This window comes from Dama dama, chromosome 23 (genome assembly GCF_033118175.1).
Source record: "Dama dama isolate Ldn47 chromosome 23, ASM3311817v1, whole genome shotgun sequence".
Taxonomy (NCBI): domain Eukaryota; kingdom Metazoa; phylum Chordata; class Mammalia; order Artiodactyla; family Cervidae; genus Dama; species Dama dama.
In genome coordinates, this window is record NC_083703.1 from 71,312,866 (window position 1) to 71,340,087 (window position 27,222).

The 27,222-nt window shown below is 45.7% G+C and overlaps 1 protein-coding gene across 1 annotated transcript in view; it reads right to left on the minus strand.

Moving 5' to 3' along the window:
• PTPRT (protein tyrosine phosphatase receptor type T) overlaps window positions 1-27,222 on the minus strand; it is a 787,366-nt gene that overhangs the window by 693,630 nt on the left and 66,514 nt on the right. Inside the window, exon 2 of the mRNA XM_061125699.1 lies at window positions 2,826-3,097. Within this exon, the coding sequence (XP_060981682.1) occupies window positions 2,826-3,097 (272 nt within the window). The remainder of the gene's footprint in view (window positions 1-2,825; window positions 3,098-27,222) is intronic.

Here is a 27,222-nt window from a genome sequence, read left to right on the forward strand (position 1 = left end):
CCTGCTCCCCTGAGAGGAGGCCAGCGAGGGGTGGATGGCAGAGGGGGGGCCCTTCTCATCTCAGGCCCTGCTGAAGGCCTGGAGCAGAAAGCCCACTAATAAGAAAGATGAAAAGTCCCTGTTTGTTACAGAGCTACAAGTCAATTTTAGGACTGTGAGATATGACTTTAATAAATGAATACATAAGCCATTGGGGTCTGAAGCCCAGCACCGCTGAGAACCAAAATGGTATTTAGTCCACAGAATCAGACGTGCAGATCCAGAGCTGGGGGCCTGATGAATTTTCAAGCTCATTTTGCAAACGTCTCTGAATCTCCTGATGGCCCCCTTTTCTCTCCCCAGATGTACGTGTAGGTGGTGTCCCTGGGTGTCTGGTGAGTCTGAGAACCTGATGGTGAGTGTGTACACCTATGAGTGCAGCCACGGGGCTATCCACTCACGGCTGTGTGTGTGTCTGAGAGACCCGTGCCTTTTCTAAACCGCTGCTCTCAGCGCATTAGTGGCTTTCTCACCACAAAGCTCAGAGGAAAGGAGATGGAACAAAATGACGCTGTGGTGTAACAGGCTGGAAATCAGAACCTTCTGCCAGATGAGGCTGCTCATCACAGGGACAGCTCGGAGCTCAGCCACAGCTGGTGTTCTTTAAGGAGGATCGCTCACCTCCATCCCCTATGTCTGCTCTGCCCTCACTTCCTCCTCCCTTCCACGGTGGGACTCAGGGAGAGCCCGATACAATGTTACATACTACCTCATTTAACCCACGGACCTCTCCAGTTTACAAATGAGACAACTGTGCTCAGAAAGATAATGGGGCAGACCCAACACTGCACTGCTAGTGAGCAACCGATTCTCAGGTTGGGCATGCTTTTTCTTCCCTAAAAGCAGGAAACTGAGCTTGGAGCCAGAGGACCTAGGCAGAATTATGGGGATCTCAAATGGCCAATAACATCCCTTACTCTGGAACACAGGACATAGTGCCACCCAACACAGGAGTTACTATCAGATAAATGAGAAGCAAATATATGCTTACCACAGAGCTGAGACGTAAGAGAAGCCAGGACACATCCTTTCCCCCCTCTGTACCCCATCAAAGAGCAAGGTCAGCAGTGGGTCTAACCCTCACCTGGGTCACTTTTCTTGCTCTTTATCCTTCCTTGCACCTGTGGCCCCCATCCTATATCCATCTGCATCAGGTCCTAGGTAGGGGGTTTCTAAATTGGAACGCTAAGGCCTCCTTGAGGGGATCCACGGACTTACAGAGACACTTCAAGCTATACTTAGTGAAAGAGGGGCAGTTTCGGGACCAGGGCACCAGGGTTTTAGTCCCAGCTTTGCCAATGGTTTGCTGTGTGCTCTCGGACTTCACTGTCCATCTCTGGACCTCAGCTTTATCACCTACATCAGGATTCAGCAAACTATGGCCTGGAGACCAAATCTGGTCCATCACTTTTTTTGTGCAATAGAGTTTTACTGGAACACAGCCATGTCCATTCATTTACACATTGTTCACATCTGATTTCACAGTACATCTGAAAGAACTGTACCATGAGTTTTGAACTGAAGGATGCCTACGAATCTCCCAGGCACTCAGCTTGCCACGCTTCAGTCCCTCTTCTGCTTTAGATTCCAGAGAAATTTCTCCAAAAATAGATCTGACTATGTCACTTTCTGACTTAAAGCCTTCCATCTGTGTGTGTGGATATCAACTGCAAACAGGCACAAAGGAGCTTACGGAGTGAAGAAAACATTCTAAAGCTGGTTTATGGTGATGATTCTGCAATTCAATAGATTTACTAAAAATCACTGGCTCGCATGCTTAAAATAAGTGGATTCTATGATATATAAATTGTACCTTAATAAAGTAATTTAAAAACTTTCAACAGCCCCGGGCCATGACAACATGGAGCTATGTTCCTCTAAGTGTGCCCATGGGCTGGTGGCATCATGTACCATGTATATTAACAGCCCACAATGAGATAAGAAGTGTTCAGAAAGTGTTCCAGCAATTTGGCCTCGCTGTGACACTTTTATTGCAGATTGTAAGAGTATTGGTCCACAGTGAGTTAAGGAGAAAAAACTGGTCTTCACCACAGATGGTTCAAGTAGTGTTGCTCTAGGCTACAGAATAAATCTACTCTCCTTAGCCTGGCATTCAAAGCCCCCCATGACCTAACCATCCCTGCAGGTTTAGCTCCCAGTATATCTTCCTTTCAATCTACCTATAAACAACCTAGTAATCAAACTCTGCCAAAATATCTTACTCTTTCAATCCATGGTATCCATCACCCCTGTCAATGCAAATGCCTTTCCCTTCCTTCTTCAATAAGTATTTGTTCATCTTCAAGACTCAGCCTAGCTGTCTTGTCCTCTTAGGAGCCATCCTAATTGTCTTGCTCCCAACCCCTCTTCCCCAGGGGCAATATTTGACTTGTTATCTTTCTGAACCTCAATTTTTCATCTGTAAAATAGGCATAATAATAGCACCTCCCTCATAAGATTGTTATAAGAAATTATTTGCTAGAAGGCTTCAGTGTCTGCATCCCTCCAGCATCCCGTGGAATCCACACACATCCCACTATACTGTGTTTATATAAATAAACAGTATCAATCAGTCTCCTCCTGCAGACTGCAATCTTCAGGGAGGCAGGGGCTATACTGGATCTCTCCTCCATCCTCCAGGACTGATTAGCATAAGCACCTTGGTAACCATGAGGTGAACGAGTACATGAAATTCTTTCTAGATCAAACTTCTAAACAAGAGGGCAAGTGGTATATATAGGCAATTACTTAAAAAAAAAAAATCAAACTATGATAAAACTCCGTACCTGGTAGAAATGTGGCCAGAAGGTGCTGATGGCAAGCTCTGCCTTCACCCAGCCCTCGGTGACCACCCCAGACACGTTCCAGACGGGGTTTCCCTGGGGTCCACCATTCACCTTCACATAGACATTTAAGGCCCCTGGGCTGGATCGGTCGCGGCTGGAGAAGTAGTAATGGAAATCAATGCAGTGGGTGTCATTCTCCTTCAGGGTTGGCAGGAGAAGGTGGGCCTTCTGGCCAGAGGCCCTCCCAGAGCTGTTCACCATCATGAAGGATCCTGGAGACCCACAAAAAGGGCGGGAGGTAGAGACAAGGAGAGAGAAAGAAAATCCTTCTGAAAATCAGTCACATCTGGAAACACAGTAGCCAGAAATCCAGTCCCTCTAGAAGGGCCTGGTTGACCCCCAGGAACCCACATTTCCTTTCTCAATTCAAGTATCCTCTTCTGCAACTGGGAATAAAAAGTGTTACTCACCAAGGTGGTTTTGTAAGAATTAAGAGAAGGTAACACACACAAAATATTTCTACAAAGTAAACAGTCTATAAATACATACAGAACAACAACAAAACTCACTAAAACCAGTAGCTCCTACAGGAAGCATGGAATAAAAACTCAGGAATTTAGTTAACTGTAACCTCTATGGATGAAATGAGGTGAAATATAACCTCATTTAAGCTCGGGTGGTCTCAATGGAAGCAGAAGCTCTGCAACACCAGGGTGTTGTTCTAACATATTCCACCTCGAGCCTTGCATTAATACAAGAAATATACGGGAGGAAGACATATAAAAGTACAGTACACTCAAGAAGGCAAAGAAGACCTTGAAGATAGGTGAGAATCGACTGAAAGATGGAATGGAGAGTGAGTAATCCTTGCTGAGCACTTAAGGAGTACCGCTGTGAGGCTTAGTTTCTTATTTATATTTTGTTAAATTTAATCTTCAGAACGACCCCCGGAGAAGAAGGCTTTTCATTTTATTTAAAGACTGAGTGACTCGCCCTGGACCACTCAGACAAGGAAGGGTGAGACCCAGATTCTCTTCAACCTCAAAGTTGATGCTATTTTTACGACCTGCAGAAAACATGACTATTATTTTCACAAACACTGAAAAAGGCTATCTCCTAGGAAGGAAGTGAGCCTCTTGGAGTTCTTTGACAGATTAAATGGTTGTTTCTAGATCTTCACCCCTCCCTGGATCCACTCTTTGCCTTTGACTTGCCCCACCTTCCAACAGAGGCAGAGAGCGTGTCCTTATCCCATGCTTTGGGCTCTACTTGCTTTGATCAGCAGGATGCTAAGAGAATGAGGCTTGAAATGTGCCTGCCTAGCCAGGCTTGCCCTCTTGCGCTACTGCTGTCTTCCAGGAGAAGAATGTGCCCCAGGTAGCCGCTGCCCCTTCAGTATGAGATCAAGAACAGACACGTGTGGAAGAGAAATAGGCCCAATGGAGAGTAAAGAACCCAGCCAGGCCTCCCATGCAGCTGGCAGAGCAGCCACAGAGCCAACAAGCCCAGCCCGGGTCAGCCAATCCACGACAGAGGCTCAGACCCAGGAGTGTGAGCACAAAATGTGCACTGTAACTTCCCTCTAGGTTTGCTAGGTGCATTATTGTGGCAACAGTTCACTGATGAAGGTCATCTGAGAGAGCAGCCCTATGAAAGAAGCCACAGCGGGGCACATTTCAGTTCAAAGGCCCTTTTAACAAGTAGAACGGATGCAAAATTGGGGTGGACTACCCGGAGACAAAATAAGTCCCTCATCACCACAGGTGGCTAAACAGAGTCTAGACAAATTGAGCAGACATCTAAGGAAATTTCACCATCAACTGTGAGGGCCGGACTCTGTGACTTAAGAATCTTGTGAGTCTATGGAATAAACTGCATCATAAAACACAGTAGATAAACTCAAGTCATTCTGCAATGAATATTCCCACCAAGAAAACCACTGCTGCTTTGAAATCTTATTTTAGGCACTAAAATCTTCAATCAGAATGAAGCCTTAAGACTATTTATCCTCAACCAAGATGAGCCACTTCAATAGCTATCAGTAGCCTCATTCTTTCACTCTAACCCCCAAAAGACTAACAGTTGCCAGATACTCAGTGCTAGGCAATCCATATCTTGGGGTTCTAAAGGGTACTGGTCATTCACAGCCTGTCTCCTCTGCGTTCATAATAAATTTTAAAATAGATACAGGAGACAGAGTTCAAAATCTCCACTTTATTACAAAGCTGGATTAGAGAAAGGAACATGGACTTGAGGACTAATTAGGCTCTCCTGCACTTTCTCCCCTGAACCAGCATGCAAAGTAGTTGGACCATCGACAACTCCTTCCTTCCGACTCTACCCAGATCCCTAAGGCTCCTTCCTGAAATAAGCCAACAAGAAGCAAGGTGATAAAGGCAGCAACTTGAACCAACAGCTACCAGACTTTCAATATCCAGTATCTTTCAATAGCCAATATTGAATATCCAATAACTTTCAATATCCAAGCAGAAAACTCACCCACCCCCTGAGTAGGAGCCTTGGAAAGTAGAGCAAAAGCAGTATCTTCCACATGTTTCCAAGCAAATCAAACTTCCTAGTTTACAGCTAGGCAGCAACCCAGGTACATGGGGAGCTAGCTGTCCCTTGTCAGATGCTGTCTCTAATCGTCACAACCTCCCGGCAGCAAGGAAGGACCACTGCCGTGGGAAAGGAGGGGCAGAGACAAGTCGGCACCTGTGTCCTCACCTATTTGCTGACCTGCATCCCACAGGGTTCCAAAGGTCTTCCTGGGATGGGAGAGTGCTGACACACAAGACCCACACGCCCCTGGGCACAGACGGGGGTGCAGCTCAGATAGGGAAGGCAGCCTGAGAAACAGCGGTGACTGGGTCTCTCTATCAGAATCTTGGGATGCCCCAGAGACATTTAAAGCTCCTGTCCTCCAGGCAGTTCACACACCCGGCTTCTTACTGCCCACAGCACAGAGAGTCAGGAAAGTTTCCCATCCACCAGCTCAGGTTCCCCCTTCTTTGCATCCTAGCTCTAGTGATGAAGCAGGCCCATTGACGGGGTGGAGCCAGGTAACATCCATCCACCCCAGCAAATCTAGGAATCCTCTCCATTGTGTGGCCTTCATGACAGTTAATAAAGGATGCTGCCATTTCCCTGAAGGCAGAACTGGTGAAAGTGCATGGCCCTCCATCAAGCCTTCATGTAGTAGAAACTGCTGGTTGACCAGCAAGCCTGTCTTCTCTGTGCTGGGCAGAGCTGGACTATATTCCCCAGCCTGCTTTCAGAGTTTGGTGAGGCCATGCAACTGGGTTCCCGCCAACAGGTCCTAAGGATGAAGTCTGCCACTTCCTGGCTTGATTCTTCAAGGTGGACAACCTCTACCCTCAGCCAGCTCCCAATGCTTCATCCTCCTTTAATCTCATCCTTCACGGGATGATTCCTGGACCAGGAGTCTCAGCATCACCTGAGAGCTGGTAAGAAATGCAGATTCTCGGGCCCCAGCACACATCTACTGAATCTGAATTTGCATTCGATCAAGATCATGAGGTGATCTATATGCACACTCAGGCCCCAGAATCACTGTCGTGTTGTTTTTTCCTGTCCACCAACTGAAACGACAGGATACCAGGAGCCTAAGGGACAGCAAGACCACAATTAAAGGAACCGAGTTCCCTGAATGACCATGACCACGAGGAAGGCCATCACTATTAGGAACACTCCTTGTGGACTTCAAGCAAGGAATAAACTATTATTAGGTCATCAAGCCATTGAACATCTGACGTTTACTTCTGCAACTAGCATTATCATTATCATTTTGGCTTCCCTGCAGAGCCCCTACTTCCTGTGAGTTCCTTTAGTTAAGCAGATAACATGAGCAATGATAGTTACGAAGCAAGGGTGCGAGATGCTCCAAACAGGGACATCATTGAGAGAAGCGTCCTTGGGTGAAAAGAAGCAGAAAAGGCTGAGAATGAAAAGCATGAGCTCGCAGAAAAAAACCCTCGAGAAGGAAAGAAACATCCTGAACCTTCGTTAAGATACTTCATGTCTCAGGGGGGCCAGAGTGGGTTGCGTTAGGGTGGCAAACCATGTTCCCCACTACCACTACCCTCACCCCTAATGTCAGTTTGTGGGATTTCACATGCATCCTCAGGCCTGTAGACCAGACAGAAAGGTATACACCAGGGGGCAAGGATCAGAGAGATATATAAGAAAACTGAAACAAACAGAAGAAAATGATGACTGCCCATCCCTCCCCACCCAGCCGACCTGCAAAGAAGGGGAAGGTCAGGCCAGAGGGACGGGTAGGATGGAGCCCTGCTCAGGAATGTCCCAGTAAGGCTGCCTTGGAGTCCAAGTGACAGAGTGTAAGAGAGGACCCTCTGGGGACATGGATCGGAAGGTCAGCAGCATCTGGTCTGCCCACAGATGGGGGGTACGGTGATGCTGGGAGGGGCATCCAGAACAGCACCTGTGGTGAGGGTCTCCTTCTATGCCCTGCAGGCAGTGGGCTTCCATAAGGAGTCCGGAGTATAAGTATGTTCTTATACTCATGCACTCAAGACCAGCCCCCACTCCAGTAATCTTGCCTGGAAAACCCCATGGACAGAGGAGCCTGGCAGGCTACAGTCCGTGGGATCACAAGAGTCAGACACAACTTAGCAACTAAACCATCCACCACTACAAAGTTAATATATGCCTAAATATAATGTGTGAAAAGGATATTTGCCATATACTAGCTAGTTTTTTGGTGGGAGGGTGGGATTTAAGGAAGACTTGGGGTTATTTTTTTATCAACTTCCACTTTATACTTATTTATAATGGCCATTATTTTTACTAATACTGTAAAACTATGAAAATGAATAAAATACTAAAAGTTTCATTAAAAAAAAAAAAACCAGCCCCAAGGATTCTTACAAGTGACTTGGGAGAACCTTACGAAGGCAGAAAGAGGCTTGGCAGACAAGCAAATGGAAACTTGGGGACATAAGATTTAGACCTGGATTAGTGTCCAATCACCACTGTAACTATTACCACAAACTCAGTGGCTTCATTCACTCTTTTAGTAGTCTAAAATCAAGGTGTTATAAGGCTGCTTTCCTTTTGGAGGCTTCAGGAGATAAACTGTTTCCTTGCCTTCAGTGGTTGCCTGCATTCCTCGGCTCATGGACGCTTCCTCCATCTTCAGAAGGCATCACTCCAACCTCTGGTTCCACAGGCACAACTTTTTCCAAATTTGACTCTCCTGTCTCCTTCTTAAAAGGACCCTGAACAATTAGGATCTACCCAGATGGTTAGGATCATCCCTCCACTGCAGTGTCGTAAATTCATTGATATCTGCAAAGTCCCTTTTGTCATGGAAAGTAACATAAGCCCCTTTGCAGATATTTGTATTAATATAACTGCAAACATACTCCTAAGCTACTGGACCAGATACAGAAGAAGGATAACAGATCGAATCAGAAGCTAGCAGGTATGCACTGTCTGAACAGCAGGTGCCCCAGGGAATCTGCGTGCTACTGTAAAAGTGTAAAAGATCCCTTGCAGTATTAGAACCTGTCACCATGAATGTCTTATAACGGAAGCAGGGTATAAAAAGCAAAATGTAGAGTCGAATCATTTGGCTCCCAACCTGGACAGAAAAAGTTCTGGGAATAAAGCAGGGAAGATCCATGTTTCAGCAGTGGAAATTCCTCAGGGCAACTAGCCCATGTTACCATCACGTCATACATGGCTCCTCAGATACCCACTCCCACATGTAGCTGTTCTCAGGCCATCCTCCAAGCTCATCGGACCAGTGATCTGGAGTAGAAACGTGCCCTGTAGTCCGGCCACTCAATATCTGAACTCTCTTCCCAGATCTGGGGAACCCCTCAAGTTTTAAAGCAGAGCCCATATCCTCTTTGGAAAAGGAAAGGACCAGATGCCCTCTGTCCCAGCCTCCTCTGTAGCTAGGACTCAGACACAGGATCTCAGGTCTACCAAACAGGCACACCCCAACCCCAACTTCTGAACTGAGCCCTAGAGACTAGAGTCTCTGAACCAGGGCTCAGTGAAGGACAGCCTGTGTGGTAGCAGCCGTGGAGGAAGGTGCCTCTGAGCCGCAGAGGACCTTGAAGCAAATGCAGCCCGGCTGCAATGGAGCACAGCTCCTGAGCACAAGACACAGAGGCAGGAGAGACTAACACAGGGTGAGTCAGGACATCTTCCACGAATGGAATGAGTTGAGCCGGCATCTGAAGAGTGAAGCCAAACCTCACCAATTACTGAGCACATTATGAACCCTGATAATAGAATCTGACCAGCTTTAAGTCCCTTCCGGTACCTGCAGGAACGCCAGCACCAAGCAACACTCCCTATGTATTGATATTTCCAGAAGTTCCTATAGCACACCCAAGGAATGACACCAATCCCCTTGCCCTCAGGGCACTTCCAGATGCAGATTCCCCCATATGCCCCTGCCACCATTTGTGATGGCTCGATGACTGGGTGGGTCCTTGTTCCTGTCTCTCTGCCCTGGGACAGACTCAGGGGACAAACAATATAACTGCTTTGGCCCCAACGTCTGGAAGGTTCTAGGGCCAGCTGTCTCTGCAAACCCACAAAGCTCTTTTTTCCCCTCCTCCATCAGGGTCTACGCTCACCTCTGCCCCCTACAGTTAGCTCTTAATTCCACTTGACATCATTCTTCATGATGGATTTCTTCCTCCACCCATGGCCAGGCAACAGGCTTCATCCAGTATTCTCATAACTACACGGGGCCGTTTTTTTTTCCTCTCCTGATGCCCATTCCACAGGAGTATTGCCAGCCTATCAGGTTTAGTGTAAATCAGAAGATGTAAAGAGATACAGGTGATATAGCTCTGAACTCCACACATCAGAACACGCAAGCCTCTCCTATTTCCCAGCTGGGGTCGGTCCCTTCCATTGAAGTGCTCCTAGTGGCAATCTGGGAGGGCATTTCTAGTAAATCAAACAGCATGTGCAAAGGCCAGGGCAGGAAGCCGCAGCAATCCGTAGCCAGGCGTCTCAGCGAAGGGCGGGACCCAGCCATCTAGAGCCCCCACGCACATCAAGCCCACCTTACAGAGGTCTGGCCACGCCCTCCAGAAAGGAAGGAAGGCTATCTTTGGGCTGAGCGCAGGCCTGCCTGCCGTCATAGAGATTCCTCAGGAATGAAAGCCCGTACGGCAGCAGCATAGCGGGGCCCTCTTTGATCAACAGGTTGGCTTAATTAATACCATCCCGGGGCTGTCAGTTTCCTGGAGATCAAAAATGAGCCCGTCATTATGCGAGATCAGTCATAAACAAGAAAGAGAAAGACTGTAAATACATTCTCGCCACCCCCCCCCCCCACCTCCATTTTTCTTCCCCCTTCAAAACTCTACTGGCGTAATCAGGAACATAAAACAGCCTTAGTTTCCTCATAGTTATTACACACAGTCCCAAAAACTGTGGAATTAAACCAGGAAGTTTCTCTGGCTGGCCATAAATTTTGCATTTTTTTCCCCTTCGTGCATAATAATGCCTTGATAAGAGCCCCGTTATTGATGTGTCTGCAACACAGATCCCCTTTTTGGAAGCAGAAACGCTTCTCTGCAGCAGATGGTGGCTATTGTGTTTACACATGAGCACCTCAGGATTGCATTTCCTCACGTCGGCAGTAAAAAGAAAGCCCTAATTGAGTTTTTAATGGCTTTGCACATTGTTCATTAAGATTACATGAGTGTGCTCGCGACTGGCAGCTGAAGGCCTGAAGCTCCGAGAGCTGGGAGCCATCCCTGCAGACAGGTGGCCCTGCCAGCTTCCAGCGCCAGCACCTATGAGGAGGGAGCGGATGGTGGCAGGACCCAAACGCTGCCCGTAGCCAGCACAGCTGTGATGGCGTGGAACACGTCCTGGACTTGCAGTCAAGAAAACTGGGTCTCAGTCCCACATCTTTCATTCCTTAGTTGCATCACTTTGAGCAAGTCAGTGAGCCTCCCTGGACCTCAATGTCCTCATCTGTAAAATGGGAATAATGAAAGCTACATGTCCAAGTTTTGTTGTTGCTTGGCTTTCAGTGTATATTACATAAAACACTGGACTTGACTCAATAAACATTAATTTCAGAACAAATGGCCAGCAGCAGGTGACAACGAGCCAAATGCAATTTATGTTTGATGTCACCAAAGCTTATTAAGAACTTAGTACATGTCAGGCATGATCTAGGAAATAAATTTTTAATTTAATTTTAATTAAATATAAATAGGCATGCATTGCTATTAGCTACTAAATCAGAGAATGCAGTTCTAGACCCTAAAGTCTCTGCTTATTGAACAAGTGTAATTAGTATGTTTACAACTTTCTACCTCTGCAACTTGATCTGACATTTTTTCCACATCCCAGGGAAGTCATGCCATGCTATCTCTGATTTAAAGCAAGGAGCACAGAGGAAGAGAGAAGTCCTTTTACCCAAAGTTACAGAGGTATTAAAAACCAGAGACACCACTTTGCAGACACAGGTCTGAATAGTCTAAACTGGTTTTTCCAGTAGTCATGTATGGATGTGAGAGTTGTACCATAAAGAAGGCTGAGCACTGAAGAACTGATGCTTTCAAATTATGGTGCTGGAGAAGACTCTAGAGAGTCCCTTGGACAGCAAGGAGATCAAACCAGTCAATCCCAAAGGAAATATTGAATATTCATTGGAAAGACTGATATGGAAGCTGAAGCTCCAATACTTTGGCCACCTGATGCAAAGAGCCAATCCATTGGAAAAGACTCTGATGCTGGGAAAGATAGAAGGCAGGAGAAGGGAACAACAGAGGACGAGATCGTTGGATGGCATCACCGACTCAATGGATATGAGTTTGAGCAAGCTCCAGGAGTCGGTGACGGACAGGGAGGTCTGGCGTGCTTCAGTTCACAGGGTTGCAGGGAGTCGGCCACAACTTAGCAGCTGAACAACAACGCGGAGGTAGAAACTCACAAACACACCCATTACACTTGTTCAATAAACAGAGACTTTAGTGTCTAGAACTACATTCTCCGAATTAGAAGCTAACAGCATTGTGTGCCTAGTTAAATTTTATTAATATTAAATTAAAAATTCATTCCTTAGACACAACTAGCCATATCCCAAGGACTCAGCTGATACCATGTTTCACAGTGACAACAGAGAAAATCCCCACCATCAGAGACAGTTCTATTGAATAGCGCTGGTCTAGAAATTGCAGATTACTCACCAGAACATAACAAATTATATCCAGAGGAGACACAGGAGGTTAACTAATCCAACCAGCTCATTTTAGCAATCCCAGAGGGGGGGAAGGGACTTGCTTAAGGTCACACAACACAGTGAAGGCTCTGGGTCAGGTTTCCTGACTTCTGCTTCAGTTTGTACCATGAACAATTCTGCCCACCACGCTTGAGTTCCATGCGCATGGTGCTAGTTCCACAAAGAGTTACTTAAGTTCATGGGCTCGGGGAAGCAAAATGCTGCCTCCAAGAGGCAGAGTTCTCCACGCCACCCTCCCCAACCCCAGCTACGTGGCATGTGAGATCTTAGTTTCTGACCAGGGATCACACCCACACCCCCTGCAGTAGAAGTGCAGAGTCCTAACCGGTGGACCACCAGAGAAGTCCCAGAGGCAGAGTTCTTAAGCATTCCAGTGCCAGGTGTCTTTTAGGAGAAGTATGCACCCAGGGCACTCACAGCCCCAGCTCTGAAATGCAGTTCAACCACTACCTGTTGAGCCCCCAGCCCCATGTACAGGGGCTACTGCGGGGCACTCACAGAGAAGGCCAGCACGTACCTGATCTTGACTGGAAGCCCAGCAACCCCTCTTTTGCCTGGATGATCTCAGATGAATCCCCTAAACTCTGAGAGCCTCAGTTTCCTTTTTTGTATTCCACATAGATACATCTAACTGAGTAGTCAGGAGGAGTAAATGAAACAATTTATAAAGTAGCTAGGTAAGGATTGCCGCATTGTAGGTCCTCAGGAAAATAGTCCCTTTCTTTCTGTCGTTCCTCAATTTTTCAATAAAGTGGGAAGGCCTCAAAAGACTGAAGAAGAAAACAGCAAAGACTCCACTGAGAAACAATAGAATCTGCGGCTCCTTTCTCACCCCTTGCAACTCACCAGTCATCAAATTCAGGGGCTGATGCCTCCTTGCGTTTCTCATACCTTCTTCCTCTCCACTCTCACAGCTGCTGGACATTCGTGTCATGGACTTTCTGTCTGTTTCATGGATGTCTGCAACAACTTCCTAACCAGTCTAGTCCTTAATTCTTTCACCATCCAACGCAGCAGCAAGTAGCATCATCTTCCTAAGATGCAAAACTGACTGCGACATGTCTTAAACTTCCTAGGAAGTCCTTTTTTATAGGAAACTTCCTGTCCCCTATAAAGTCCAGAGTCTTTCATGGAGATGTGTAAAGGCCTCCATATCCAGCTTCTATTTCCCGCCTTGTATATGAATACTCTCACCCTACACAGCCCCCAACCACCCTATGGTAAGTTAATAATGGTTTCCCAAAGATGCCCATGTTTTAATCTTTGGAGCCTGTGAATATGCTACCTTACATGCCCAGGGTTGCAGATATAATTGCTAATCAGATGACCTTGAGATAGGACTATTCTGGATGAGAAAGGAGGAAGAGGCTGAATCAGAGAAGGAGGTGAAGAGGCTTCGCTGCTGGCTTTGAAGATGGAGCAGGAAGCCACAGACCAAGAAATGGCAGTGGCCTCTAGAGACTAGAAAAGGCAAGAAAAGCCTCTCCCCTCCCCCAGAGCCTCCAGAAAGAAACACAGCCCTCTGGACACCTCAATTTTATCCCAGTGAAACCCAGTTAGGACTTCGGACCACCAGAAGCTGCTGTTCCAGCAACAATGGGAAACAAATACACCCTCCAGTCTTCCCTGCATCTGGGTCTTTGCTCAGGTGATGCACTGCCTGGCCCAGTCGTGGTCTTTCACCAGATTATTTAAATACACTTCTCTCTCTCTTTTCACCGAAGACTAGAGAACAGTTACTCCTGCATTGCTGACCCTACCCATGGCTCTCTCATAGCTCTCCTGGACACAGCCTAATTTAAAAATCTAGGATGATGAAGTTTGGCTGTCTGATCACAATAAAAGGGCAGAGGGCACAAAAATGTCAAAAGACACAGTGTACCATAAAGTAAGAAAATATACAGGGAAGAGAAACAGAATTCTACCAGAAGTATCATGAAAACTAAACATCATTAAGTCAGTCATAAACATAACAATCTACCAATAGCCAGGGTAACAAACACATTTGACATTATTCATACTATCAATGAAAGCTTTCTAATTATCATGTGTCAAAAAAAAAAAGGAAAGAAATGAGCTTCCTTTCTAATACAACAGACAATCAGGGCAGGAGGGGGATTAATTACAGCTTAATGGATACATAATATCTATTTAGAACAAAGAAAATACATTCTGAAGTTTCAAAGGAACAGAACACTTGTGAACGTTTTTTTTTTCAGAGTCAGTTTGTGTGAACAAGTAATAACTATTTCTGTAATCATTCATTCAGACCAATAAGTTGAGGTTTAAGCATTTCATATGCAAATGTGTTAAGGCAATTCTCCAGGAAACAGCTATCTGATAATCCATGTAGGGGTGGATAATGTAGCTGAAAAATGGAATTAAACTCAGGTGATTGGATTTAAACTCAGGTGATGGAAGGAGGCTCTTAGCATGAACCCTTCCCCCCAAGACCTGGTACCTGGGTGTCTGCATTCCTTCCCCATCCCTGAGCAAAAGATGAAAAGTGAGGGAAAGAGGGAGAGAGGAAAGAGAAGGGAAGGAGAAAGAATGGGGGAAATAAGGAGAGGAGGATAAATCAGAAGAAGATGAGGAGAGGAGACACACAGAGAGATGCAGAGGGGAAGAATGAAGGGGAAAGGGTGGTGGTGACGTCAGGGAAACGCAGTTCAGGTGAGGAGAAGAACACTGAGCCAGGTGGGAGAGGAGGAGAGGAGGACGGTGAGGGAGACAAAGCAGAATAAAACCTGAACTCCTTAACATCTTCTCACCCCTCTGCTCCCCAAATCAAATTCAAGCAAAACCCTTCTCACGACATTCTTTTTCTGGACATTAACAATAATCGTATGATGAAACCAGATGCAGGTAAGCATCACAGGGTACACCGGGTTCTCCCCGTCTATAATCACATAACTCTCCTCCCCCCATATCTCAGCAGCAGCAGCAGCAGCATCTCAACATCCCGGGGGAAAAATAAGCATGATTGCTGGAAAATCAATGGAACCCAACACAGGATAGAACGAGACGTCAGCGGCATAAACGATGGAATCTAAGGGTTTGTCTGAGTTGCTTTCTGACGCTGGATTAGCAGGACTCTTTGGGCAAAGTCAAGACAGAACTGATGGGCAGGAAATGCCACTCTCCCTTCAGACTCCAACCCCTTCCTGTGCATCCATCTTCATCACAGGGTGCCTCTGTGAGTGAGGGATTCTCTCTCCATTTCTTCATCTGGAAAACAGGCATGCAGCTAGAGCTTCTGAAGTCCCCTCCAAGCGGAGAAGTCAAGGAGCTACAGTCACATGACTAGTTAGTGGTATGGAAGGAACCAGGACTGGCTTGGACTTTCTAACTAGGCTCCTCATGGAAAGAGGGTGAAGGAGATGAGACCCTTTGCCTTGGATCTTCTTCCAAGAGAAAGTCATTTTCGTCTTCCCACAAAAATTCCTTCCTCGTATTCGTCACACTTGCTCATTAATAGCAACAGCAAACACATATTATCACATTTGACTTCTATCCATTCAGTGAATTCTAATATCAGCTCTATGAAGTGGTTGCTATTATCATCCTTGTCTTACAAATGAGAAAACTGAGGAACATAGAGGTTAGGTAACTTTCCCAAGGCCACACAGCTGGCAACAGGGCCAAGATTCAAACCCAGGAGGACGTTCTAATCATCTATAAGCTCTTAGGCTCCAAACCACAAGTAGGCGTGTTGTATCTGCTGGCAAGGAATGATCATACGTTGTCTGGGGTTGGCTGGCCTTGCCCTGGGGAGCTGGTGCAGGTAGAAAGAGGGGCAGAGAATGGGAGGAAAGAACAAAATTGAAATCAGTTGTCAACCTCCTGTCACATTAAGAGTAAAGAGAACAACAGGGCTGCCGGGAACCTTGTCAGACCCCAAATTGTTCTTGACATTCATTGGGCTGAGGCCTTTCCTTCTGCAGCTCTAAATCTCTAAATCGAAATGACATGGAACTAAAATATATATATATATTTTAAATCTCCAAACTCTTCACACATCCGTTGGCATGATAATATTTTGATTAGTTACATTTATGCTCCAATTACACTCGGAGAATGTTCAATGGTATTTTTATACATAGCATGTTTGCCATGCTCCATCAAAAACACTAGATTATTTCTTTGTATTTTTGCAATGGGAAAAGCCACAAATGGAAGAGGGGGAAAAAATGCAAAGTGAAGAGATGACTAAGCCTGTTAAAATACTGCTGCTTTGGCTTCACATTACTAAATTGGGTCACTGCTATTATTTCCCAAGTTTTAAAATACCAGGACTTGGAGAGACATAAAGTATTAAAGTCTACTTGTCTCACCTGACACTTGTATTGCCCCCACAACATTTGGGTGTGATTCTGAAAGCAACCTGATCATGTGTCCATGGAGTGTCAAGGTTAATTCTGGGGAAGGTTTGTGTTTTTGTGCTTCTTTTCCTGGGGAGAAGATCCACCTCTTTTTCAAAGAGGTCCATAATCCTGTCCATAATAAACAGATAAATATGTACATAAGTCAAGAGGTCACCTGAGCTTTGCAAAATGCCTGTCCTGGAGATGCTGGGATGGACTTTACCATTAATGTTGACTAGGTGTCCTCATGTTACTTTGTTCTTGGTCAGCAAACCAGACTGTGGTTGGATGGGGTGAGGGTATTACGCTGTGTAATACTGGTATCACATGGGTCTTTGGTCTTGCAGAGATTTGCTACAGGTTGTCTGCACCCCAATTCCACAACAGCCTCCCCTCAAATCCTTAGCCACCAGGGCTCACCTTCTCCACTTTTTTCCTGGTCACTGCATCCTTAAGTTATCTAGTACCTCTCTGCTTCAGTTTCCCCCATGAGGCTACGTGCGTGAAAGCTAGTTCCTCCACAAGTTTCCTTCCCAAATCCCCTGGAGCCCAGCATTTTGTAAATGGAATGACATTCAGTTCTAACCTCAAATATTACCCGCACACTTGCCATGGGTCTGACATTCTAAGGCAGCAGCAGTGAGCGGGACAGTCTTTGCTCTCATGGAGATTATGCCAAGTAAAAGGCAGTTTTGGGGACATGGGAGGTTCCGTGACAGGGTGTGCACATGGAGAGAGATCCAGCCTGGACTTGACTGGGGGAGCAGATGTACGAACAAAGAAAACGACAACTTGCTGGAGCAAAGAAACTCCACGCTGAGCTCTACGGTTGGAGAGGTGTCAGACAGGAGAACAGGGAGCAGAAAGCATGTTTGGACCAAATAGCCTCCTTCAAAGCCAAGAACAAGATGGTCTCTAGACCATACCGGGGACCAGAAAGAACTGTAGGTACAGATCAGGTACCCTGTAGACCGCCTCTCTAGCCTCTCAACCTCACTGTATAGATAAGGAACTTATCAGAGGGGTACTGTGACTTATCCAAAGTCACACAGCCAGAAGGTGGCAGCATCAGGATTCAAACTCACACCTCTCTGGCTCCAGGGTCAGTGCTATTTTCCTCTGAAACAGTGGTTCCCACAGTGAAGCGTGCGAATCACGATCACTTGGAAAGTCTGTTGAAAGACTGCTGGGTTTCACCCCCAGTTTTGGGATGAAGCCCGAGAATTCTGACAAGTTGCTAAGTGAAGCTGATGGAGTGGATGTGCGGGCCACACTTTGAGAACTGCTGGACTGCACCCTGATGAGCTCGGGGTCCATAACCTTGGGCAGGTGGGCCAGCTGTCTTGCTCCCTCTCTCTGCACTGGACTGCGAAGTATGCTAACCTGCTGGAGAAGGCTCCCTCCTCCTCCAGGGCCTCACCCTGTGCATCTCGTTTAGGGACAGGAGGGCTCTGACCATTGACCATCAAACACTGAGGCTCTCTCTACAGCCCAGCCTCCGCGAGGCCTCTCTGCTGATGTGAGCAGGCCCCCTTCAATCATGGCTAATTACCAAGAATATCATTAGACACTTATTGACTCCCCCAAATGTACTAGGATCTGCATAGAAAATAGCACAATAATTATTCCTCCTCTTTTACCATCCTCTAAGGAGCTACAAGAATTTGACAGCTGTTATCCAATTAATCCTGACAGCTTTTGTTTTTAAAATGTAAAGGCATTTCTTTCATCTAAGATAGGAAAAGCTATTTCCTTTTTTGAGGTGAGAATGAGGGCAAAGAGGCCAAATGAAATGGCCAACATCACTAGGGTCATTTCTCGCCCTCTCTCTCTCCTGCAAGGACAGCAGAGTAAGGTAGGATCTGGATTCAGACTGCCCGATCAAATCCCAGCTCTGTCAGCTACCAACTGTGTGACCCTGGGCAAGTTAATAAACCTCTCTGAGCCACAGTTTCTTCAACTGTGATGTGAAAATGATGACAGAAATAGGAGAACCTGTCTCATAGATTTGTTATGAGAATTAAATGTGTTTATATACAGTAAGTACTTAGAATACTGGCTGGAATTAATACATCTTAAGATCTATGTAAATGTCAGTTGTCACGGACATGGGCAGCAGCAGCAGCATCCCCAAGCCCTCCTGTGGATCTCTGACTACACCAGAGGGTAAGACAGTTGGTCCTACCTACCAGCAGGATCAGGTAGGTCCCAGGCTCACTTCCCATGCACGTGATGACTCCAGAAGGCACCAGGAAGCCATGACTCTCCCCAATTTACCCCAAGGAACATTTTTCTTTGCCATTGGTTCTCCAAATGTGGCCCCCAAACCAGCTACATTAGTATCACTTGGCAACTTGATAGAAAAATAAATTCCTGACCTACTGCATCAGAAATTCAGGAGTGTGGCCCAGTCACTATGCTTTCACAAGCCTTCCAGGTGATGTGGAAGGATGCTCAAGTTTGAGAACCACTTTTTTGTGTGTGTCCAAACAGGCTCCCAGGGACCCAGCTCTTTGGGTGGACCATGATAAGCCAGGAGATTAGGCCAGCTCCTGTCCACTGGATGGTCCCTGCATTTCCCATGGACAGATAGGCCCCCTGGGGTCACAACACTGTAATATGGGGCCAGAGCCTGTGCTCTTGACCATCGCCCTACACTACCCTGCATGAAACTGCCTTCTCAATTCACTCCCAGGAATGCCTCTGAGCACCACTCTTTATGGGCCAGATTAGGGTGGGGGCAGGGGATTTCATCACCGTGGGAGGCAACCATGGTTGGCTCTGCACATCAGAGGGCAGGAAGGGGATACCTAGAGGGAAATGCTAACTCACAGAAATAGATGCAGAGGGTCCCCCAGTCTTACCTGTATCTGTGAAGCCACTAGCATGCCCCCCTGGCTCTCAACTGGGGCTATGACACCAAGTCCCTGAAGCTCTGACATTCTTCACGCCTTCATCCCAAACTGCTCCTTCTTCTCCTCTCTTGCTCTACTTCTCAACCTGTTCCCAGTCCCGTTGATTGCAAATCTGACTTCCTATTTCCATCTGACCTTTTCCCTAATATCCATCCCCAGCCTCCTTCCCTTGTCTCACTTTTTCTACCAACATCCACTTTGGACTCCTTGACCATGAGGCAAACACCTCCCTCCCCCTTGGTTACCCTCCCTCTTCCAGTTTCCTCCCCCATCTAGTTCAGGGGGCTCTACATTCCAGACCACCAAAAAGACCCTGCCAGCTCCACCCAGACACAGACAGAAAGACAGAGCAGAACAAGGTGAAGAAGCCCTCGGGCTGAAAGCCACCACGCAGGCGAGGGGCTCTGTGATACTTGTCTGCAGCTGCTATAACCGAGGACCACACACCGAGTGGCTGAAAGAGTGGAAATGCTTTGTCTCCCAGTCCTGAAACCCAGGAGTCTGAGGTCAAGGTGTCAGAAGGGCTGGTTCTTCCCAAGGGAAAAGAATCTGTCCCTGGAGACTCTGTCCCATGTCTCTCCCCCAGCTTCTGGTGGGAGGCAGGCAGTCTTGAGCATTTTTTGGCTCGTAGAAGCATCACCCCAATCTCTGCCTTTAAATTCACACGGCATTCTCCCAGTCTGTCTGCCTTCAAATTCCCCCTTTTTATAAAGACACCAGCCTTATTGGAGCTGGGGGCCTTATATCTGCAATATCCCTGTTTACAAATAAGGTCACGTTCTGAGGTACAGGGTGGAGGGGGGCTAGGACTTCAATGTATGAATCGGGGGAGGGAGGTAAGTTTCAGCCCATAACAAGATTCTAAATCCCTAGGATGCTTGACACCCAAAGACACATCTCAGGTATCAGGTAGGAGAATCCCAGTAGAGATGCCCAAAGACCAAACTTGGAGATGTGGTGTAGCATTCATTGTTTTTCATTTTAAAGTAAAACCCAGGGTGGGGAGGGGGGACAACAGAAAAGAAGAATGTAGGAGAGAAAATTGCCCACCATAGAAAGACACCACCATCAACATCTTGCAGGATTTCCTAGCAGCCTCATTTCCTGGCATGGGTTGGTGCTTTCTACACAGTTGTGGCATTTAACTGGGCTTGTGACTGTGGTTTGTAAACCTTTCCTGAAGAAGAGGCTTAATGAGGGATTACAGTTTATGGTGGACTTTTTTTGCACCGCAGCTACACTCAGATGCCACTGGGGAAGGCACAAGCCTTCCTTCCACAGGGCCCCTGGTTCATTATGTCACAGCTTCGTTCTAGGACAAATGTACACTGAGCACCTGTTAGGCGCTGGGCGCTGGAGGAGGCCCTGGGAATACAGCTGTGAATGAGGCAGCCAAGGGCCTTCATCAGAGAGAATTCACTGAGACGGAAATCCCCCTCCAGAGCTTTGGGACAAGCTGAATAGGGCTTCAGTAGATGTCTCTCCCAGGGATGCTCACCAGCCTTTATCCCATGATTTCTTCATTTTCAGTTCTTGATTTGGGGTTCATCTTTCGATGCTCCAATGTTCAGTGATAATTTCCACAGGAAGGCTCTCTGAATGGTATATATTCTGAGCCCATGAATTTCTGATACTGCATCATTTTTCTAGCATAGATCACAGGGCTGTAACTAAATTGCTTGAATCTCAACCTATTCACTTCTAAATACCCCCAGGCTCTTATACTTTGCTAACAGAACAAGGAGAACAAGCTGACCTCTCATGTGTTAGATCCTCTTCTATACATACCTGCAAAGCAGGTAGACAGGCACAATTCACACCCAGAATCCTAACATACAGAAGATTCTTTCATCCCGTGGGTTTGTACTTGGGAGCACCACAAGCCAATCCAGATGCAGGAGTCAGACTGCCTGCAGTCAAATTCCAGTTCTGTCATTTCCTAAAGTGCACTGTCGGGCAAATTACTTAGACTCTCCATGTATTTGTTTCCCAATCTGAAAAATGGGTATAATAAAATTCCCAGCCTTCAAATATCACCATGAGGATTAACTGAGTTAATATATGCAATGGCTCAGAAAAGAGGCTGAAAAACTCTTCTCATAAAGGGCCAGGTAATCAATATTTGAGGCTTTGGAGGCTATACAATCTTTGCCACAAATACTCAACCCTACTTTTGGAGCATGGTGGCAGTCATAAAAATAGATAAATAAATGAGGCAGTGTTCCAATAAAACCTGACAAAAACAGGGGACAGAGGCAGCCCAGAGGCTGAAGTTGGTGGATCCCTGACTTAGAAGATACTCAGCAAATATGGTAAAGACCCTGCCTTGCCATGCAGGAGACATAGATTTGATCCCTGGGTCAGGAGGATCTTTTAGAGAAGGGAATGGCTAACCACTCCAGTATTCTTGCGTGGAGAGATCCATGGGCAGAAGAGCCTGGCAGGCTATAGTCCATGGGGTTGCAAAGAGTCGGACATGACTGAGCAGCTAACACTTTTTCTACAGCAAATACTAAGCTCTCAATAGATGTCAGGTATTCTTCTTACTAACTACAATTCAATTCAGAAGGCTGGTGGTTGGATCATCTCCTCTGCCCACTGTCTGATTCTCTGACACTATGAACAGATGGTGTACATGAGAGACCACCAAGCACAGAAGCTTTCCTCCCAACCCACCTATAGCACTCCACTTGTGAAAACTACACCATCCAAGATGCAATGTTCTTCCACTTTTCCAGCTAATTTTTGCCCTGTTGTATTTGTGAGTTTCAGCCTCCAGCAAGATGTAAAAAGAAAGGATGGGAGGAAAACAATAGAACTCTGAGCACTTTAGAAAGCTGTGTTCTTACATGTAAATCCATGGCTGACTCATGTCAATGTACAGCAAAACCCACTGCAATATTGTAAAGTAATTAGCCTCCAACTAATAAAAATAAATGAAAAAAAAAGTTAATTATACAATTAAAAAAAAAAAAAAGAAAGCTGTGTTCTTGCCACAAATGGATATCTGTCCCATTTCAGGTCAGACATCCCTTTTATGAGAGAAACAGGGAAGAATGAAAGCCACATCTCACTTCTGTTGGGGGCACAGAATAGGTGGCTGATCTAATGTTTATCCTGACCATTTCAATCAGCTTAAGCGTTGAGGGACATTTCTCCCAGATTCTGTCCAAAGGTTACCTGTCTTAGTTGCTATGGCCTCAGCCTTTGTTGCTGTCCTCAGGGGGATTTTTGTGGGAAGCTGCAAGAGGCTGGATTCCCAAAGGAGTGTAGGGTTTATTTTCACCCTGGACTCTGACCATCCAGAGTAGAGATGCCAAGCCTTGTGATCTCCAGGTGCCCTTTGTTTCACTCCAAACATGTGGCTCCAATTCTTCATCCATGTCTCAAGATGTTTTTTCTTTCACCATCTACACCAAGTAAGTTATATCTGCTTTTTCCATTTAGACCAAAAATGATATATTAGCACCCAGAGTCAAAAGCAAAGACAATATATATGAGCCAAGACTGGCTCTTACCTACCACGTATATGAGTTTCCTAGGCTTCCCAGGTGGCACAGTGGTAAAGAATCCACCTGCTGATGTAGGAGACACAAGAGGGTTCAACCCCTGGGTAGGGAAGATCCCCTGGAGAAGGAAATGGCAACCCACTCCAGTATTCTTGCTTGGGAAATCCCACGGACAGAGGAGTCTGGTGGGCTACAGTCCAAGGGGTCGCAAAGAGTCAGACACAACCGAGCACCTGAGCACGCACGCACACATATGAGTTTCCTAGGGCTGTCATAACAAATTACCACAAACCTGGTGGTTTCAGATGACAGAAACTTACTCTCTCACAATTTTGGACGGCAGAAGTCTGAAATCAAGGTGTGTCTGCAGGGCTGGGTTCTATCCTAAGGCTCTGGGGAGAATCCTTGCCTCCTCCAGCTTCTGCTGTCCGCATCACTCTTGCCTCTGTCTCCATCCTCATGTGGCCTTCTCCTCTGTCTTTATGTTTCAAATCTCTGTCTTTTGTGTACACAAACACCTATATTTGGACATCAAGCCCACCCTAAATCCAGGATGAGCTCTCCTTGAGATCCTTGACTACATCTGCCAAGACCTTTGTTCTCCAAATCAGGTCACATTCACAGGTTCAGGGAGTTTGAACTTGGACATAATGGGTTATTATTCAACACTTTAGAACTATACTTGTATTCCCTGATAGCTCAGTTGGTAAAGAATCTGCCTGCAATGCAGGAGACCCTGGTTCAATCCCTGGGTCAGGAAGATCTGCTGGAGAAGGGATAGGCTACCCACTCCAGTACTCTTGGGCTTCCCTTGTGGCTCAGCTGGTAAAGAATCCACCTGCAATGCGGGAGATCTGGGTTCAGTACCTGGGTAGGGAAGATCTCCTGGAGAAGGGAAAGGCTACCTACTGCAGTATTCCAGCCTGGAGAATTCCATGGACTGTATAATCCATAGGGTCACAAAGAGTTGGACACAACTGAGTGACTTTCACTTTCACAGCTATATTGAGTGACCCTATACAGGTCACCTGCCTTCATGCTGAGACTCAACTTCTATATCAATACAATAGAGAGCGGGAGAAGGAGATCTATCTGGCACAGTTAAAGACACAGGAAAAGCATGAGCTACATGTCTGCTGAACCTGCATCAGGCACCCACCCCCTGGGGACAGAGTGGTTTCACAGAACTGGGTAAAACCTGGAGACCAACCAAGTTCATGCAGAGATTACACACAGTGCTAAGTAAGCCCAATTCACCTTCAGGATTGCCTCAAAAACATTTCCCAGTTCTAACCTATGTCTGGAAGAAACAGAAGCTAGGGTCTGCAGCCCCTCACCTGTTAAACATGTAGGAGGGATAAGGATGGTTTCCAGATTCCTTCCAGCTCTCACAGCTCACGGTTTCAGGATTTCCACAAAACTTTAGGCCTCAGATTCATGACAACAAGAATATGGTACCCCACCCACAGGGGAAAAATGAGATTTCAGAGCAATTTTTCAATGCTCCTTCCTACTTTTGCTCAGGTCATGGCCCATTCTGGCTCATCTCTCCCCATCCTCCAGCATCAAGACTTGAATCACAGCTCCATCATTTAACCTAGGACAAGCATCATCTAACCTAGGACAGACATCTCATTTTTTAATGTATTTAACATCTTAGTAAATGAAAGTGTCAGAAAATAGAGAAATTTACAAAGAAACTTAATAGAGAAAATAAAGAGACAATAACATACAGGTCTCCCCCACTTTTCAACAGTTTGCTTTATACCACTTTACTTTTACAGAAGATCTATACTAGTATCTGTTTTCACCAATAGAAGGAAACCCAAAGAGGATTTCTGCTCTTGGGAAAAAAAAAAAAAAAAAGCTAAAAGCAAAAATAAGGTTCAGCATTTGTTTTGCAGGATGTGTTAGAGAGGCATCTCCAACTCCTTCCCTGGGAACTAGATGGAGCATCTCAGCATCATGTGACCACAGCTTTGAACTGTGTCTGTGAGTATCTGTGCTTTATCTCCATTTATTGTGTGTATCCATTAGCAAGATGTGTCCTAAGGAAATTGCTCCTTCGATTTGTGCCATTTCGACTTAGGAAATGTCTCATAGGAACGCTTTACTTTTGGATAGCAGGGAAACCTGTAATAAACATCCACTGCCCCACCACCCATGATCTGCACTGTTAACATCTTGACATATCTGCTTGCTTTTTTATTTACTGGGTCAGTTGTGTCAGCTTCTGCTATATAGCAAAGTGACTCGGTTACACCCACACACACGTCCCCTCTTTTCCGACTTCCTTCCCACTGAGGTCACCACACAGCATTAAATGGAGTTCCCTGGGCTATACGGTCAGTTCTCATGAGTTATTTTGTACATGAAAGTGAAAGTCGCCCAGTCATGTCTGACTCTTTGTGGCCCCATGGACCGTAGGCCGCCAGGTTCCTCTGTCCATGGAATTCTCCAGGCAAGAATACTGGAGTGGGTAGCCATGCCCTCCTCCAGGGGATCTTCTGGATACTGGGATCAAAACCAGCAGATTTTGATCTGCAGGCAGATTCTTTACCATCAGAGCCACCAGGGAAGTTTATACATAGTAGTATATACATGTCAATCCCGAACTCTCAATTCACCCCACCTCACCCCCTTGTTGGTAGCTTGGTATCCAAACATTTGTTCTCTATGTCTGTCTATTTCTGCTTTGAAAGTAAGTTTATCTATACCATTTTTCTATATTTCACATATATGCGTTAATACATAATGTTTTTCTCTTGACAGATAGCTTCACTGTTACTATGAAAATGATACATAATTCACTTTGAAGAATTCAAGAAGTGCCAAAAAATATAAATATCTAAGTTAAAAATAGTCCCAAGTCTCATCGCCCATAAATAGCTATCATTAACATATGGCTAACAACACTGTAAATATCTTATGATATACATGCAGGCTAAGTTGCTTCAGTCACATCCAACTCTTTGGGACCCCTGGACAGTAGCCTGCCAGCCTCCTCTGTCTATGGGATTCTCCAGGCAAGGATACTGAAGTGGGTTGTCATGCTCTCCTCAAGGGGTTTGTCCCAACCAAGGGATCGAACCCGTGTCTCTTATGTCTCCTGCATTGGCAGGCAGGTTCTTTACCGCTAGTGCCACCTGGGAATCCCATCTTATGATATATGCAGAGACAAAAGGATGGATCTCAAATAGATGGATGGGCAGAAGAATAGGAAGGAATAAATACTATCAAATATGGGATAAAACATCATGTACTATTTAAAAAGTTTTATGTGTGATATTGATTTTTACTTGTATTTAACAGAAGAAAAATATAGCTAAACAAAATGGAAGGAAATATAGACCATCAAATGTTTCTCCACCATAAGCTTTTTGCCAAATGATCCTTTTGAAGTTCTGAACACAGACTGTGAAGAAATCATGAAGAGTCTGGAGTAATTATGTTGTTTTTTAACTATTTATTTTAATTTTAGACACTATTTAATGACTTCATGCTGTGAAAGACAGCATTAGCACTAACACATTTCCTCTCAAATTCCCTCTCCTTAGCTCTCAATCTCTCAGCTTTAATTGTTGGTGGCTGGGTTTATAACCTTCACACCCTGATCTATAACTGTAACTGCCCGAGTTGTTTATTGTTAGTTCTATATTTAAATGGAATCACTACCCATCATCAATCCTTACACTATGAGTTCCGCATTCACGAATCTTTCATTTTTATTCACTCTTAATTGGCTGGATTTTGTGATTCAGGACTTTTTCAAGATCTCATGGAAGTTATACTTATCCTGAGTACATGTATTCTTTTTTTTAAACTGGAGTATAGTTGCTTTCCAATGTTGTATAACAGAGGGAATTTTTTTAAACTGGAGTATAGCTGCTTTCCAATGTTGTATAACAAAGTGAATTAGTTATGTGTGTGTATGTGTACCCCGTCCCTCTTGGACCTCCAACCCCACCTCACCCCCATCCCACCCATCCAGGTCATCAGAGAACGTGAGCTGAGCCGCTTGCACTTCACAGCGGGCTCCCCCTTGGGTATCTGTTTTACACATGTCAGTGCACATGCATCAATCCCCAATTCATCACCCCCCACCCCCTGCCCCATGCCCACACCTCTGTTCTATACATCTGGGTCTTTACTGATGAGCTGAAAATAGGTTTGAAGGAAAGTTACAGGCTCAAAATAGCCCTACCATTCTATGCAAAACAAAGAACTCTCTCACCCGAAGAAAAAAAATGGACATTAAGGTTGATTACTCCCAGCGGTCCCAGCCTCTGGCCAATCTTCAGAATTCCTTGCCCCAGCCGTTTAAGAGATAACTAA